This window comes from Dromaius novaehollandiae, chromosome 16 (genome assembly GCF_036370855.1).
Source record: "Dromaius novaehollandiae isolate bDroNov1 chromosome 16, bDroNov1.hap1, whole genome shotgun sequence".
Classification (NCBI taxonomy): domain Eukaryota; kingdom Metazoa; phylum Chordata; class Aves; order Casuariiformes; family Dromaiidae; genus Dromaius; species Dromaius novaehollandiae.
The window spans coordinates 11,866,805-11,883,894 of NC_088113.1; the positions used below are offsets into that span (position 1 = coordinate 11,866,805).

General features: G+C 36.7%; 1 protein-coding gene across 4 annotated transcripts in view; it reads left to right on the top strand.

The window, feature by feature from the left end:
* STAU1 (staufen double-stranded RNA binding protein 1) overlaps nt 1-17,090 on the top strand; it is a 34,942-nt gene that overhangs the window by 12,442 nt on the left and 5,410 nt on the right. The window contains exons 3-11 of one of the 4 annotated variants that reach the window (XM_026106553.2): nt 825-949; nt 2,855-3,011; nt 4,434-4,572; nt 5,315-5,480; nt 11,019-11,117; nt 12,456-12,686; nt 13,276-13,419; nt 14,259-14,405; nt 15,198-15,270. In XM_026106553.2, the coding sequence (XP_025962338.1) occupies nt 825-949; nt 2,855-3,011; nt 4,434-4,572; nt 5,315-5,480; nt 11,019-11,117; nt 12,456-12,686; nt 13,276-13,419; nt 14,259-14,405; nt 15,198-15,270 (1,281 nt within the window). The remainder of the gene's footprint in view (nt 1-824; nt 950-2,854; nt 3,012-4,433; nt 4,573-5,314; nt 5,481-11,018; nt 11,118-12,455; nt 12,687-13,275; nt 13,420-14,258; nt 14,406-15,197; nt 15,271-17,090) is intronic. The other 3 variants (XM_026106556.2, XM_026106557.2, XM_026106558.2) reach the window with 3 other exon arrangements.

The window sequence follows — 17,090 nt, forward strand, 5'->3', positions numbered from 1 at the left end:
GTTTTAAATAAAGTATTTCAAACAATATGTATTTTTTGTATGTCCACTAAAGGATCGGTGCATGGGCAAAGATCTGCTTGTATCAGGAAAGCTGTCTTCTGTTTTGCAGCATTTGTTTAAACTAGTATTCCTAAGTGTCTTTAATGCATGTAAGATTGCATATGCTTTATTCATTAAAAAACTATTAATAAGAATATTGGATAATAAATGGAATAATAATTGGATGCTTAAAAATAAGGTCTCTTTCAGACTTCCATGGAAAAGGGGAAATAATCATAAATAGAAGAATGCAGTGGCTGGAGTTTGAAGCAATGTAAAAGCAATTTGTCCTGATCTAGCTCAACTACAATAGGTTTATTGATAAATATGCAGTAGAGCTATTAAAAAAAAAAAAGACAATAGAGCTAATTAAAGTTAATAAATAAAAATAGATAATAGGCAAAAACAAGAGAAAGAAAAAGAAACTGACTTTTGGGAAATTATTCAAAATGAATAACCATGATGAATATGTTCATGATTTGCTCCTTGAAGTATGCCATAAGATTTAAGCTGACATCTGTTAACTTCATAACTATGACTTTCATTAAAACATAAAATTTAATGATACTGTTGTAGCACGCATGTTGCTTGGAGACCCCAGAGTTCAGTAGATTGTCACCAGTTTGGCTAATGGCCAGAGACATCTAACGTGGCAGATCTCTTCTGCAAAAGGGTGTATTGCAGACAACTAGGTGCTAGGGCAATGTGTGTTTCTTTAAACTAAAAACTGTAGGAGCATTCATTACTACCTGCCCATTTATCTGTTTTTTTGTGTAATCTTTCAGCTCCTTCTAACATGGCAAACCCCAAAGAGAAAACCCCAATGTGTCTTGTGAATGAGTTAGCCCGTTTCAACAAGATTCAGCCTGAGTATAAGCTTTTGAGTGAGCAAGGTCCAGCCCATTCTAAGGTAAATACTCATATAAGGGTTTCTTGTTGTTTCTGTTGCTCATGCTGACCTTTGCAAGTGGAAAGGCAAAGTGTATGCTTCTGGTGCAAGATAATACAGAATAATAGAGAGGAATAGGAAGCTGATCAAAGTACTGGAGGTAATGAAGTGTGAAGCTGTTACAGGCATCTAAAAGGCTGGTGTCCCAAAGTACATCAAGGTTGAACTTATCTGTTACCTGAAGCTTAGGCCTTTTGGAGAGTTATGTTAGCACCTTTGCGAGGTGAGTGTCTTTATTTGCAACTTTCATTTAATAATGCAAGATTTGCCCCTTCCGGTCTTTGCTAACAAATTTCCTATTAAATGTGGGATTTCGTTATGAAATCACTTTATAATATTATGCTAATCTTTTGTTCTGCATCTTGCCTCTTGTTCTGCAAAAATCTTGTGTTTTTCCTCTGGTGCATTTTAATATTTTGAGGTAAATCCCACCAACTTTTAGTCCAAATTACCCTGTGAGATATGGGAAGACTTATGGCAATTATTATTCTTTAGAAAAATACTACTTTAGTGCTTTTGTATGTGCATATAATGGTGAGGTGCAAATCTAAATTCATTGTTTTGTCCAGAGGAGTTTAACTGCTTGCTTTTAAGAGAGGTTGTCCTCCTTCCTTATGCATATCATAACTTAATATTGCTTTGCCGTGTCTCTTTTCTTTTTCTGAACATTCGTCTGTTCCAAAACAGTTACTTTAGCAAAAGAATCTTTAGTCCCTCATAGAGATAGTATAGGGTAGACCAGCATGTGTGCATCCCAAGTCATTGCATATCTCTTACAATGTGTTAAAATTTCAGTATTATACAATTCCTGTAGTGTTCTATTTGTATTCAGGCAGATAATTTTACAGGCATATAGCAAATATACAAGCAATTTGTGTTGCTTCAAAGAACAATGAAGAAGGGAATTTTAGCATTATTAAACTTTTTATCCTTCCTTGAAGATCTGTATTGTATGAATACTGAGGTTAAGACATACAAGGAAAATCAGCCTGATATGTGTCTATTTAATCTTTCATCCTCTCTTTAAGTTGTTTCATGGAACAGTTTCAATGTTGTATAGTAGAGGAGTTGCCTTGGAACTGAATAATATTAAGAGCTGAAATCTTTTGTCCAAGGTATATGTAATGCCAGCTTCAATGTGCAAAAGCAGGCGAGGTTTGCATTTGAAAGCAAAAGTATCAGAATAACATTCAGAGCATCTGTTCACATGCGTTTTCATTCTGATTAAAATTAAACTTCATTTAATTACCAGGGAGACCTTGGCTTGCTGTTGTATGATTAATTTGTGAAAATTTAGGGCAATATATATCTTTCCTTATCCCACATACTTACAGTGAAGTGCCACGGAGCTTTGCTTTATAATCAAATAGGCTTGTGCACACCTGTGGTCATGTAGGAGCATTTATGGCTCTACATAACCTTATTCGCTATATTCAAACTACTGAAAAACATAGTTTTAAAAAAAAGTGTTAAAGCAACAATTGAGTTATGCAAAACAAAAATGAGATGGTCTGAATTTCAAGGCAGCTGTTCAGGATAATGTTGGCATACCAGCTATCCACGTAGCTGTCACTTCTGTATACATTGCCTCTTTTGTTTTCTAGCCTATATGATCTCATGCAGAATGCAGGAGGATAGTTACTAGCTACAGTTTTTGTGAAATGCTTAGTTCAGTAGTTGGAGAAACTGGTAGATGTCCCAAGTGTTTAGAATCTAAAGACAACGTGGTACTTAAGCATATGGCAATCAAAGCGTTCCTTTAAGCTTTGCATTACTAAAAAAGTCATTGTTCAATGTAAGACAATCTAATAAACAATGCGATTTCTGATGTAGATCTTAGTAAAATTTGTGTTTTCTATTTGTTAGGTGTTTACAGTGCAGTTGACTCTTGGGGACCAGCACTGGGAAGCTGAAGGAACTAGTATTAAAAAAGCGCAACATGCGGCAGCTGCCAAAGCTTTGGAAGGGACAAAATTCCCTAAACCTACAGCTCGTCCATCTCGTAGCGAAGGAAAGAATCCAGGTACATACCAGGACAGACTCATTATGAAAAGAACCCAGAATATGACCATCTGATTTTGATGTGTTTTTTAAAGTTGCATAAGGATGAATAAACCCACTGTTCAGCTTAGTGTTTTGTTTTGTAATACTTAGTGGAATCCTGGAATAGTTGCTCATCTAAACCTTGAAATAAGAATCCTAAATAAAAAGTCCAAACCAAAAAAATGAGGAATTTCATCAAAGGAAAGAATAATTTTTTGCATGGGCAGATAAATGTGTTTAGTAATTCTGATATGAATTTAGAAGCTTAATGGCAAAGATTTCTTTGTAAACATTATAATTTAGTGAAAAATAAACTACTGAATGTGTCTTGAGGGATTGGATCAGAGCTTTGAAATATGTATCATTTGTACCTCTCTAAAGAGAGGTTGGTGTTCATTTGTATAAAAGCAGTTAAGTTGTAGTTAGTTATGTTTCTGGCATTACTGAGACTGCTTATAAGCTATCTTTAGAATGTAAAATTAAATCTAAATTAGCTTCACATCTCACCTGCACGTGTGATTGCTTTGCATTTTCCTTTAGTCAGTTGAATTTAAAATTATTAGGATAGTGTTATAATGCTCACCAAAGGTTAAAACTTACCACAATACAGTTGGTACAAGAGTTATGAATTGTTTCTAAAAAAAGGATTTAAAAATAAACAGAGAAAATATTAAAAGTTAGCAGCAGTTTCTTTTGGCTGTGAATATCAGTTCTGTAATTTCATCATCTTTTGGCAATTGCTCTCTAACAAAATAGTGCTGTCTAATAGACACTGATTTTTCAGCCAGTGGGGCCTGTGTTAGAAAAATGACCATTTATGTGACTGCTCTTTCTCAGATGAGAATAATCAGTTAGTCAATTTTTCATCCACATGGGGGGCTCTCCTTGGAAAGAAATGTTTATGGCTCTCAGTGGCAGCATACCTTCTTTGTTAAAAGACAAGTTATTTGAAAATGAAGGATCATAAAGGCCCTCTTTAAGTTGTCGAATACAAAGAGAAACATCTGGTCGTTATCAGTAAACACCAGAAGTAAAGGATATGTAGCATGCCCATCTAATTTAAATTTTTTCTCTGGGAAAAGAAACTTGTCTGTTCTGCGGACCACTTTGTTAGTCTTTTTTAAAACATCAGTAGCTTCACAGTTTTTCAGAAACCAGCAAACTTAATTTTTGTAAGATTTGTCACTTTCACAATCATATTAGGATCCTAATTTAATATGCATTGTACAGACATTTTTCTTTGTGTTCATTGGTATTCATATTCAGAACTCATTTACACGAGAATAATGTATATGGCAAAATTTCAGCCCACTTTTCCCTGCTTTGAGGCAGCAATGGAGTTTACATTGTTTCAGTGTCTTATGACACTTAGACAACTTTCTTTATTTTCCTATTTTTTTAGACAGTGTAACCCCCACAGTGGAGCTAAATGCACTTTGCATGAAGCTGGGAAAGAAACCTATGTACAAACCTATTGATCCTTATACGGGGATGAGATCCACTTACAACTATACTATGAGAGGTGGTGCTTATCCTCCACGGTACGTATTGTTTAAGTTTTTGGTTTTGTAATCTTTTATCTTTGTACGTCCGCTCTGTTGATCTCAGTGCTCTTTTGATGCTATCTTCTGAATACTAGCTAAAAGTGTAACGTGCCTTAAAGAGATATTCAGCTTGAAGTATAGCCAGCTTATGATGTGAAAGGCTTTAATGAGCACACCTCATGAATATCTACCTACAGTCTACATGAATATCTATCTATTTAAAGATTTTTCCTTTGGCGGGGGGGGAGGAAGAAGGGAACTGAACCCATGGTGAAGTGCTTTTGAGAGCACTGACAAATAGCCAGCTTCACTAAGTGAACAGCTAAAAATATTTATGTGAAAGAAAAAATGAGGAAAACAGTTCAACAATCTTCCTAAAACTGACTTTATTTAAATCGCATCTTCAGTTTAAAGGATTATATTTGAGCATAGGAATCAAGAATTCAAAACTTACTGGACTGCCAGGTTTATAAAAGCATACTTACGCTGTCTTTCTCTGTTCTTCTGGTTGGTTAGAAACATGTTCACACTGTAAAACAAGAAACATTGATACTCTGTTTCAGGGTCTCTCACTAAAATCTTTTAGACTTTAAATCAAAATTTAGCTTTTTAGTATTCGTGCTTCAGTGCTCAGTATCGGTTACTGATATCCAAGAGACTCATCCACGTATAACTTACATTTCTAATCGTTTACCTTATAGACCAAATTATTTGCTTATTTAAATCTTTCTCTTTGTAGGTACTTTTACCCATTTCCTGTTGGGCCCTTACTTTATCAAGTTGAGCTTTCAATTGGAGGGCAGCAGTTTCATGGGAAAGGAAGAACGAGACAAGCTGCTAAACATGATGCAGCTGCTAAAGCACTGAAAGTTCTGCAGAATGAGCCCTTGCCTGAGAAACCAGAGGTGGGAATCGATCTTAGTGTTGTAAGCATAAATTGCTAAGAGAAACTGAAATATTAATGTAGATTTTTTTTCTAATTGGAAGACTATAGTTGTGAAATTTAATTCTGTGTAGTAGTGTTGACCTATTTGTGTCCAATAGAAATATTTTAATTTAAAAAAATCAATGGAAATAGAATTTTCTTAAATTAGGTTATATTAATTCTTTTACTGTCATATTTTTCCACAACAATGCTATAGACATCTGATGGATGTGAGTGCTGGAAGCATTTATAGCAAGTAATATTTTATCAGGTACAGATGATGTACAAACTTCTGAAGAAGAGTCTGATCAGGGTACTTAGGTTCTAGTAGTTCTAGTACAGGCAACATGGAGATCACATGAATTGGAAGTGATGTAGGAATTTTGCTTAAGAAGCAGAAAGAACCATAGAAGTTCTAGAAGAACAGGAAGTTCATGAAAGTAGTAAACTCATACACATATTGCTAAATGAATGTAGGAAGTAAACTTGTAGCCCTTTGTATATTTAATGTTGCCCAGCACATCCTACTTTAAGACCCTGGGTGGGTTTTTTGTTAAGTTTCTTAGGCTGGAAGATTCACTGCTTGCATGTGAGTTACTTATAGCTCCTGGGGCTGAGCTGACTATGTGCCGTGCACCCTCTCTCTCTGTGTTGGCTGACTGCTCCAGCCAAAGACTTCAAGAGTGCATCTAGTCTTTCCTATACGGGCTCATTATAGACGTCTGAGTAATAGGGGCTTGGTGTTAGAACTAAGAGGAAGACATTTATTGATGTAGTGCATGCTAGCATCTGGGCTATGCTGAGAAGGAGGCCATGGGATACAAACTTAGAAGCAGGAGAGAGACTAGGACGCTGCCAGTGAGGTTAGGAACAGGGAGTGGAGATTAGTAATAACAGCTTGTAATGTGGAGAGCCTGAGAACTTACTGGATATGGAGTCTGGCTGTGTGCTGAAACAGGGAAATGAAGAATAAAAGAAGAAGGTTAACAAGAGGTCTGAGACAGAAAAACTATCTGGGGGCTAAGAGGATTGACAGAGCAAGAGCTCTGAGGCAATGTGTTGTGAAGTCAAGGGAGATTGAGCAAAGAAAAAAAGTGCGTTTGTGAGAGAGAACTTTGCCCAGGTAATTAGGCAAAGATATTGGGCCTGTTGGTTAAAGGAGGATGCCTGGGAGGCTCTGATGATAGTGGTTCAGGTGACAGAAAGCTTTTCTGGAGAAAGGGGAGATGTAGATAATGGAATGATGGAGACCACTAAGAGTCAAGGGAATATAAATGCTAATGGGGAAAAGAGTGATGCTGGGAACAGAAGCTGAAAGAGTGGAGATTAGTTCTGCACTGAAACCTAGAACTGGTGGAAGGGTAGAAGCTGTTCAGAGACAAGCTGGAGGTATTCAAGCAAAGGAGGTCAAACCTGATGGGGATAGTCCCCTTCAGTGTAGGGGAACCCTCAATTCCTGAGTGTGTCATTCTGTGCCACTGATACGTTATATCCTCTCCTTGTACTCATCTACCTAGAAGACAACCTAGTGTCATCAGTCATTTTTCTACCTCAGACAACAAAGGTCTGTGCACTGAACCTAAGGAGTGCAACTCTGCAGAAAATCCTATGATGACATGTAACTGAATTTTTTTCTGTTCACTTTTTTTAGAATGGTTTATGTGCAGGTGACTTTTTGAATATTTGTAGAGTTGTGTTTAAAGGTGGGAAACGTGAGATCTTCAGCACAAACACTGTAATTGTCTTTACATGATCATGTATTCTTTTCTACAGTATCTCATTCAGTGTAAAGGGGATGAATTGAGAGGCAAAGGAAGGAAATCTAGAGCGCTTCTGCCTTTTCTTGGGGGTGGGGGGATGGGGACATGACAAGGGAAATAGTATAGTGAATGAGGCAGGAAATTGCAAGAAGGCAGAATTATTTTAAGAATAAAACAGTTGAAAGTTACCTTGGGAGTGGAATTCTATTGTGACCCCTGTCACAGATGCTAGACCAGTCCCTTAAGCTAGACTTTCATGTGAAACATGGGTTTGGCATTTTATTGATGTCTGACTTGTCTACAAACTGAACAATAACAAGTACAGCTATGTTTAAGGAGAGCAATTCTTTGAATGCAAAGTACTGTGTTACATAAGCACTCCAAAAAGTCAGATCTTCAGCCTTTCAGATTTGGTATTTGAGTACTAAGTTCATTAATATTTGTGGCTTTCAAATATTATATTGTTACGGACATCGATGAAGGAATTATTGTCTTCATAACACGCATTTATTTTTGCAGTGGACAGAGAGATGATAAAATAGGGAATATTTTCCCACTAAGTGAGCACTGTTCATTCTTGCATTCAGTGAGGCAAGATTCTTGAAGGATACAATAATGTAAGATCATAAGAAATAATGTTATAATGCATGTATACAATGGAGGTAAATTAAGGTTGTACAAGCAGACTTAATCTTGATACTCGTGCCTGTGATTTGACATTGCCAGTAATATTCCTTTTTAATGTAGCTGTCTCCATGTAACCTATAAGTAAGTGTGTATGTGTATCTTGTTTGAGTACACCTGAACTCCTGTATGTTTAGTCAGTCCTACTCTATACATTAGAAGAAATTGTTGAATAAAATGATTAGGCTTTAATGGTAAGGAAGACTGTTTCCCACACTTTGAGTGGGATTTGCACTCGGAGTACAATCCAGAAGCAAGTGACAAGAGAAAGAGATTTTAATAATACGTGCTCTCAGCTGGGCAAAACCCTGAGCAGCCCAATTTAATTTTAAAGTTGACTCTGCTTTGAGTAGACAGTTGGATTAGGAGAGCTCCAAAGGACACTTCCAACCTAAATTAGTCCAGTTCTAAACTGGAGTTAAGACATACGGATATGGAGACAATACACGGTTACTTTGCACATTCAAAGACAGAGATAACAAAGCATAGGTTTACCTTTCTAGCCCAAGATTTAGATAGGAATTCTAACTTTTGTCCAAAAACACTAAAACCAGCATTGCTTTTATGGTTGGGGTTTTTTTCCCAACTTACCTCTTAAATATCAGCTACTCTGTACACCCTTGACCTGAAAAAAGTGATAGCCATATTGAAATCAATGTAGCTCTCATCAGCAACTCCATTGGTGTTCAGGTTTTGTTTATAAGCAGTCTTTGGGGAACTGCATGTTGAAACAGTTCCTTGAAAAGCACAAATCCCTCTTAAAGGAGCATATTACTTTTAAAATTTGTTTGGGATCTTTTTAGGGTATCACTTTTGTTTCCTTGTGTGACTCTTTTCACTTGTTAAAGTGAACAATTTGATGAAAGCTAAGAGTAGTAAATGCTCATATTTGTGGTCTCCTTTTGATTTACAGGCATAGATCCCTTGGAGAGTTTAGTCTATGTACACATGCAAACTATTTTAAAAGCAGAAGGCTTCATAGATCATCTACCTTTAGGTATGGGGGAAGAGAGAAAGGGAGCATGTGCGTGCATATGTGTGGTTATCTTTGACCTTTAAAATAAACTGATCCAGAACTCAAGTACAGGCAAACTAATTTGCAAAATAGCTATAATCTGTTAATTGGTATTTTACTATTAACTTACTCAGATGAATATATTCAGGAATGAATCCCCCTGCTTTAAACCATATGAACAGACTTCGAATAGGTCAAGAATATACGCCATAATATAGCAGATAATTTCATAGTATTTCTTCACTGGCATTCTCTTGAAAGGATTTTAAATGGAGAAAATCTAATCTGATAAACAGAAGACCTGGTTGGTCATTTTAGCAAGGAAAAATATAAGAATTTGTAAACTGTTTTGAAAAACTAGAATAAATCTTAAATTATAAGGAGGGGAAAAATATTTATAATTAAAGTGATTGTGCTAATGTTTTGAGAGTAAAGGCAGTGACAAGCTATTCCTAGAGATGCTGGTGCTAAACTTTCTGTAACACTTAGACCCTAATAAAATAAGCTCTTACGAGTTCAAATAATTTTTCTGGGTATATGATTCTATTCATTTTGAACGAACCACTTGCATTTGAAATAGGTGTTAGAATTTGATGATCAAGACTTTTGACTCCTATTTTCAATCTTAATTTTGCCAAATACCATCTGCTAAGATGTTGGTATATGGTTCCTCTGGTGTAGATTTTGCCTCTACATTTCTCATGTGCTTGATAATGCACAGCGCATTATGCCTGTGGGAGTGGTGCCATCATGTGGCCTCAGTTTTTGCAAACCTGAAGATTGCGCTATGTACATGTGCAGCTCAGAGTTTGGAGGCTGGATGCTGTAGTGATATTAGAAGATGGGATAGATCAGATGTTTTCATTCTAAAAAGAATATTGGGCTGTCTGCGCTCTTCTGAAGCATTTGTGACTCAGACCTGAAATGCAAGGCCAATCCATAAAAACTGTAAAAATCTGATGGGACAGTGTGAAGGAGTGAAGCCACAGATTAATTTTATTTATTTTGGAAGAAGTTGCTGTAAGTGGTGAAAAAAAAAAAAAAACTTATCATGAAAAACAAACTATTTTTTCATGTTTTGATCTAATTTGTTAGTAATGGAGATTAAGGATGCTTGCTACCATCAAAATGAGTTTTAATCAATGATGCCTCTCTAGCGTATTTCTGCTGCTCCAATAAAATATATAATCACTTTTGTAACCTGATTCCATAACCGCTATTGTGGCCTGATATAATCAGTGAAATTATTGCTGTTCATCTTTATCATAATCTTTCCAATATCACTGCTGGACACTTAGTCTTAAAATGTCTCTGTTGCTGTTACCATGCCTTCTTAGCTCATGTTCTTATCAACATCAGTGAAGACATTTTTGGAATCACAATCAAAATTTTACCTGGTGATACATAAAAGTGCCTGTAGGTAAGCTCCAGCTGGCACTGCTGTCCTCTCAGCAGGTGTAAGACGTCAGAGACATACACCATTTGATTTAAGGCAAGTTGTGCATAGTACGTTCTTCTTAGGATTGTTCAGAGGAGAAAAATCTGTAGATGAAGCACTTGCAAGGGAGCATGTTGAAAGACAGGAGGGCTATGCCAAGGTCTAATTAGCCATCATTTATTCATGTCAGTCCCATTCTCAGAATCTTTATTTTTCCTGCCCTTTCTCTTATCTGATACTGTCTTAGTGCTTTTGGTACAAATGTCCAATCAGCATATGTAAATGGTATTTCATAAAGGTACTTCCATTTGGAAATCAGTTCATTTAAAACTTCAGTTTATCTTTCTATAAACAGATTTTAAGCCTATTGGCCCTTATTCCATTTATTCTTCATTGTACTGAGCACATGCAAATATGAAGGTTTACTAGCTTTTACACATACACCTTAAATGAGGTACTTAAATTTCAATTCTGTAGTATGCGTGCTGCATTTTCACACGTTCATGTAAAACAGCAGTAAAGGTTAGACTACTTAGAAATTTGAGAGTTCAATAAACTGGTTGGATGAATAGAATTCAGTTTAATAGGATCTTTATTTTAAATAGAGTATGCTTCTTTTAGGTTAACGGAAAAGAACCAGATGATGAAAATCTCAATAAATCTGAAATAAGCCAAGTTTTTGAGATTGCACTTAAAAGGAACTTGCCTGTGAATTTTGAGGTATGTTTATTTTACAAGCTCTAGATTTGTTTTTACTAGAATATTAAGGGTACACAATAATTTAAGTAGCCTCTGTCTCAGATAACCCAAACAACTGACTTTTAACATGGCCTGTTAGTTGTGAATATACTTTTACCTTTGACAGTCACCCTGATTGTCTCAGAGTTTATATGGTGAAGTGAAGGAAAAAAGGAAAAAAAAAGTTCAAATTCACACACTAAAATCATATTATGAGTGAACAGCTATGCTGTAATTGTCTGTGCAATCTTTTGTCCAAGCTTTTTGAAAAATCAATATTATAGTCAAGAAACAAAACACAACTCCACATTAATGATTAGAATACTGGAGTACAGAGTCAAGGCAAATGAGTGCAACTCACTCTGAAAGATTATTTATGGAAGTATTTACTTAATTAAGCACTGATGTGGACTACTTGCAAGTTGCAGAATCTCGAATAGGTTTCTTTTCTTGCCATGAGGTGACCTCATGTGCATCTTACTTTCCTTTCCCTTTGGCCTGGCTGCTTGCTGCCTCTTTGCCCCTCCTTGATCATTTTAGTTATCTTAAATCAATAACTTCCATAGGAACATCTTTGTTGTACTAAAATATTAATTTATTGTGTTGCCTCCCTGAGCTGGCGTATTGATGTTTCATTCAAGTATCTGAGTTGTTATAGTAAGAAAATGCAATTGTGCTTAACTAAATTGCTTCTGAAACTGTTCTGTGAAATTCTATATGAAGATTTCAATTATTGCAGATTAGCATGAGCATCACCAGTAAAAAAATATACTGTCACAAAAAAGCCAGTTGTGGGTGGAAGTTCTTAATTCATTCTAACATTTTGACTCTGTTAATATTTTCAAGTATGACGTGTTATGAATGGAGTTAAAGAATAAATCTGTAGTAGGCAGCTGTCCCTTAGATGTCTCCAGAATTCTTGATTTCTGAATTAAAATGCTGGATTCTGAAGGATTGCTTTCTCTGTATTCATCTATTAATGTAACATGAAGCATTTAATGAGGTGATGTAAATCGGGTGGAGGTACGCATTCGTGATATAGAGCAGTTGTATTTCTCTGTTGAAAGAGTAAATCAGTAAATTAATAAGCTGGGTTAATGACTAAAATGTAAATATTATTTACTGTTTGCTGTATATGAACTTTTTAAAGTATATTTCTATTTGGGTTGGATTATGTTACTAGAGTAAGCATGATTTAGATAGCTACTTTTTGGATTGTATGAGAATGTATATTCCCTTTACCCATAGTTCTTGAGAGAAGTTTGTTATAAACAATGTGCCCTACCATTTTTAATAAGTGTTTATCACGCTTTCACTCAGTTTTTCCCTCTGAAACAGGTGACCAAGGAAAGTGGTCCTCCCCATATGAAGAGTTTTGTAACCAAGGTGTCAGTTGGAGAATTCATGGGTGAAGGTGAAGGAAAGAGCAAGAAGATCTCTAAGAAAAATGCTGCAATAGCAGTCCTAGAAGAACTGAAAAAATTGCCACCCCTTCCTACAGTTGAGAAAATGAAGCCACGAATCAAAAAGAAAACAAAATCAATAGTGAAGGTAAGAGACTGCTTTAACAGATTGAAATCCAACTGATATTTTACAAAATATCATCAGATGAGAGACATATCTGAGTCAATTATAAACACTCTTCAAGCGCTGAACATTAATCAGCAGTCTGGTACTACAGATAAAATGATATTTTGCACCCACTCTAAATGGGGTTCCTACACCATTGTTACAGTAGGAAAACAATGATTACAGTAAATTCAGGATCAAAGAGAAACCATATAAAAGAATGGGTGGCATATAAAAATCAAGCTCTGACCTTCAAGCCTTAGACTTTATGGTTTGAGGTTTTGAATTATTCTACTTCTGCAAATTCTACTGCAAGCCTTACCCTTCTAATATAATCTGATTAAAAACTGTGAAACTCTTACCAGTGGTAGGTTACCTATGGTCAACTATAACAGGAGAGCCAAATAATTTGAACATTTTTCTTTGGCTGTGATGGTGTTTCATTAAGCAGCTTTTGTTTTAGTGTCTGTAATTCCTAGAGATGAATGAGTTTATTGGCACACTGCATTTTGTATATTAAATCAAATATTCACAGAGTGTTGGCTTATTTCCTAAACGTTATTCTACTTAGCTGCAAACAAGTCCAGAATATGGTCAAGGAATGAATCCTATTAGCAGACTTGCCCAGATACAGCAGGCCAAGAAAGAGAAGGAACCAGAGTACATGCTCATCACAGAACGTGGTCTTCCAAGGCGCAGGGAATTTGTTATGCAGGTTTGTATGTTAATTTGAGAAATCTAGTTGCTTGGCTTTGTCTTACTTTTTTGGCTATCATAACCAGATTGTCACAATGATATACAAATGTTACAGAATTTCAGCTATACTTCTGTGAAATTTATTAAGAAAATATCCAGTGGGCTCTACTCAAGAAAGATAAGGCTTCAAGAAAGATGATCTAAATTGTGTGAGGAGAATTGCATAGGGCACTGAAAGTTTGTTATAACTGCCTAATGCTTTTAATTAACAGGAATAATAAGATACTGGTAAGAGATGCTGAGCTTCTTGTATTTTTATAAAGTAAGATTCATTAATATAAACATGAAAATCCTTCATTTCCTCCTTCCCCCAAATCTTGTTTTGCTTATAACACAGTACTTTCTGCACTCTGCACTGCAAATTCCAGTACCATAGCAGTATTTTTGATACTGAGTATCTACAAGTCTCTAATAATTAAAGTGCATCCTTCAGTCTTTTCTGTTCTGGCCAAAGCCGGAAAAGAACTGCTAAGCAGAAATAGTAGTTGTTTCCCTTCCAGTGCATTAAGAAATCTGCTAAACCTATAACTTTAGTTTAGAAAATTTACATCCACCATGATACCAGTTTTGAGCACTTAAGCTGGTGCCAGTGTGTGATGAGGAAATACAGATGATTATGCCATTTCTGTTTTTTGTTCTTGGAAGCCAATGATCAATGATAATAGCAGCTTGCTTAGAACAATAATCATTGAACTATTAGGTGACTTATGCCATATTCGAGACATGGGTCACTAAATGGGTGAATTCTAATGCCACTTTTATAAGAATTTATGTGCTTTTTCTTCCTATTTTGTCCAGGTGAAAGTTGGTGTACACACAGCTGAAGGAATGGGCACGAACAAAAAAGTCGCTAAACGCAATGCAGCTGAAAATATGTTGGAACTTCTAGGTTTCAAAGTCCCTCAACCTCAACCTCCAAAGCCAGCATTAAAGACAGAAGAGAAGGTAACATTCTTTAAGTATCTCCACTCTGATATGACAGCAAAAGCTGAGACAACAGCAGCTTTGCAAGGCAATAACAGTATAGCAAATTCATGCTTTCTGTACCAGCCAGGAAACAGTTGTGTTGAGGCAACTGTTCCCTAAATAGTAGTGCATTTTGGATATATTATGGATTCAATTTATGCAAGTAAATCAAAGCCTCATCAGAAGACAAAATGAATGTATTTCTTTATCACAGAATAGCTCAGAACCTGTGATAGCTGATGTATTTGATCTTGCAAACTTGCAGACATGTATGTTATATAAGACTTTGGTAGCAATAGTTTTATGTAGTGTTATCACTAATTGTAGTCAAAAGTTTACAATGGGTCTCTTTGGGTCCCTTAGCAGGGAAGGAGCCTTGCATTCTTTTTCTGTTGATTCAGCAGTTGTCACTGGGGAGTTGAAACACTAAGACCGTTTTTAGTTTTCCCCTTGTTTGGTACCTGTTCACCTGTATCCATGCATGTTGCCATCAGCAATGCTAATAGCTAATGCTAGTTTAGTTATGGTTTATGCTAGTTTATTATGGTATCTAGTTCTCAACATCTGTGTTCTTAGTAGCACTTCACTAGTCTGTAGGTAAATAATTTTAGTCAGTCTGAATAAGAATCACTGAACTCATCTTATTCTTGACAGCTATGTAATATTTGAGGTTTTTGAATAACAAATTCGTTAGTAAAGCTTTGACTAGGGAAAGAAAAAAAAAAAAACACCCTAAGGGATATTGTGTGGGTGTGTTTCACCTTTTTTTAGACACCAGTGAAGAAACCAGGTGATGGAAGAAAAGTAACCTTCTTTGAGCCGGGCTCTGAAGAGACTTCATCTAGTAAGTGGCTTTTTTGAAAGAAGTATAGCCCTTTTAGGGTGTGTATGTAAGGTATGCTTCTCAGTCCCATGAGCAGTGTCACTGAAAGCATTGTAATGAGCAGAGGTATGCATCTGCCATCCTGCAGACTAAATCCATCCCCTGGGAGAGTTTGGTTCACATACCAAAGTGCTTATTCCTTCCACATCATACAGTATTTGGCTTGCTTGGCCACCTGGTCACGGGAGGAAGGAGATGGCTTAGCCAAAAAGAAGTATGTGCTAATGGGTCAGCTGAGCAGTTGGTAGAGGTGCAGCTGCTGCTTCCTGCAGCTTCCTGGCTTGTCACGTGTACCTGAGGGATCTTTAGGCAGGCTTTAATGAGTGTCTAGGGCTTTCTAGGATAAGAGTGAATGCTTGGGACTGGGTTTGGCTCTGGTCCAGGGAACAGGCTCCTTAGATCAGCAACAGAAATGAAATAAGGACAATTTGTGGGGGGAGGAAATAAGGGGAGGAGAGATCACCCTTTTGGCTCAGGAGAAAGTTTCTGCGGTACAGGGTGCAAATGAGGCTGGGAGGAGATTCCCTGGGAAAAGGGTTGGGGACTTCTGCCAGCTGGGGCTAGCCTTCCAGCTTGGAAGAATGGTTGGGTGCAGGGTGGAAGAATGCCTCAGGGATGCATTTCTCATAGCCTGGGGTAGAGTGTTGATGGGAGGGTGATGCTGAATTTGCTGAGGCAGAGTTAGCTGTGTTAAATTTGGCTGCGTCACCTTACAGATGTCAAGGGAATAACTATAGTGTGTTGAAGACAGTGTTCCTGGGATGAAAATGGGAAAAGGAGTCTGTTCTAATTGAAATTAGTCTTCCTAAAGCAGAGTCAGAGAGGAAAGGAATGGCCTTCTCGTACAGATCAACTTCTTCATCTGTGCTCAGTCTCTAATGACTGAGAGCAAGGAACCGTGCCTGCATTTATTTCAGACATTTGATGACTATAGTGGTCTGATCTATGGATGACTGGCTGGAAGAAGAAGGAAGGGGGTTTCAGGGGGAACGGTGATCACCAAGCATACAGAAGTTGGCTTCCTCTAGTGTAAACTGTTGAAAGTAGGCTTATAGAAAGTTTGTCTATCACAGTAATTCTGTTCTGGATAGTATGTTTTAGGTGCTCATGTGTGTGTTTTTTAGAATGATGCTTAAATTATAAATAGACGGGATTGATTTGGTCTTTAGTAACATTTTCCTGTATCTATAAGATCTTAGATAAAGTTCCTGGCTTCTTACTCAAACTTTGCCATCCCTGCTTTGTATCCCTTTTCCTTCCACCTACAGATTTTGGCTTTCATCCTTAGATTGTAACAGCTCAGTCCTGCTGAACCTCAATTACCTATTCTGCCATAATACTGACTCCTGTTTTTATTCCAGTGGCACTGTCTTCCCCATCTTTCTTAAGCACACCTCTTGAATTTTTCACATTTCTGTGTTAAGTGAGTTCCCTGTAAAAAGCTATTGCTATTCCTCTTAAATCTAACTTAGGCCACAATGTCAGTAAATTGCTATCAGTTGCTAGTAGTTAGATATCTGGTGTAAACAGTGACTCCTGCTTGCTTCATACTGTGCTGGTTTTACATTTAATCTTACCTACCTGCTCTGTCTTTTCACAATATACAGTATAAACTTTGTGGACTATCTTGTCACTGTCTTTACAATATTTAACAGTGGCTCTGACCATTTCATGGTGTCATTATTTGCTTCTACAGTTTAAATGATGAAATAAAAGATTCTGAAACCAAAAGATACATCTAGAATGTGGTTACAGTCTGAGATGTCTGTAAGCTTGACTAA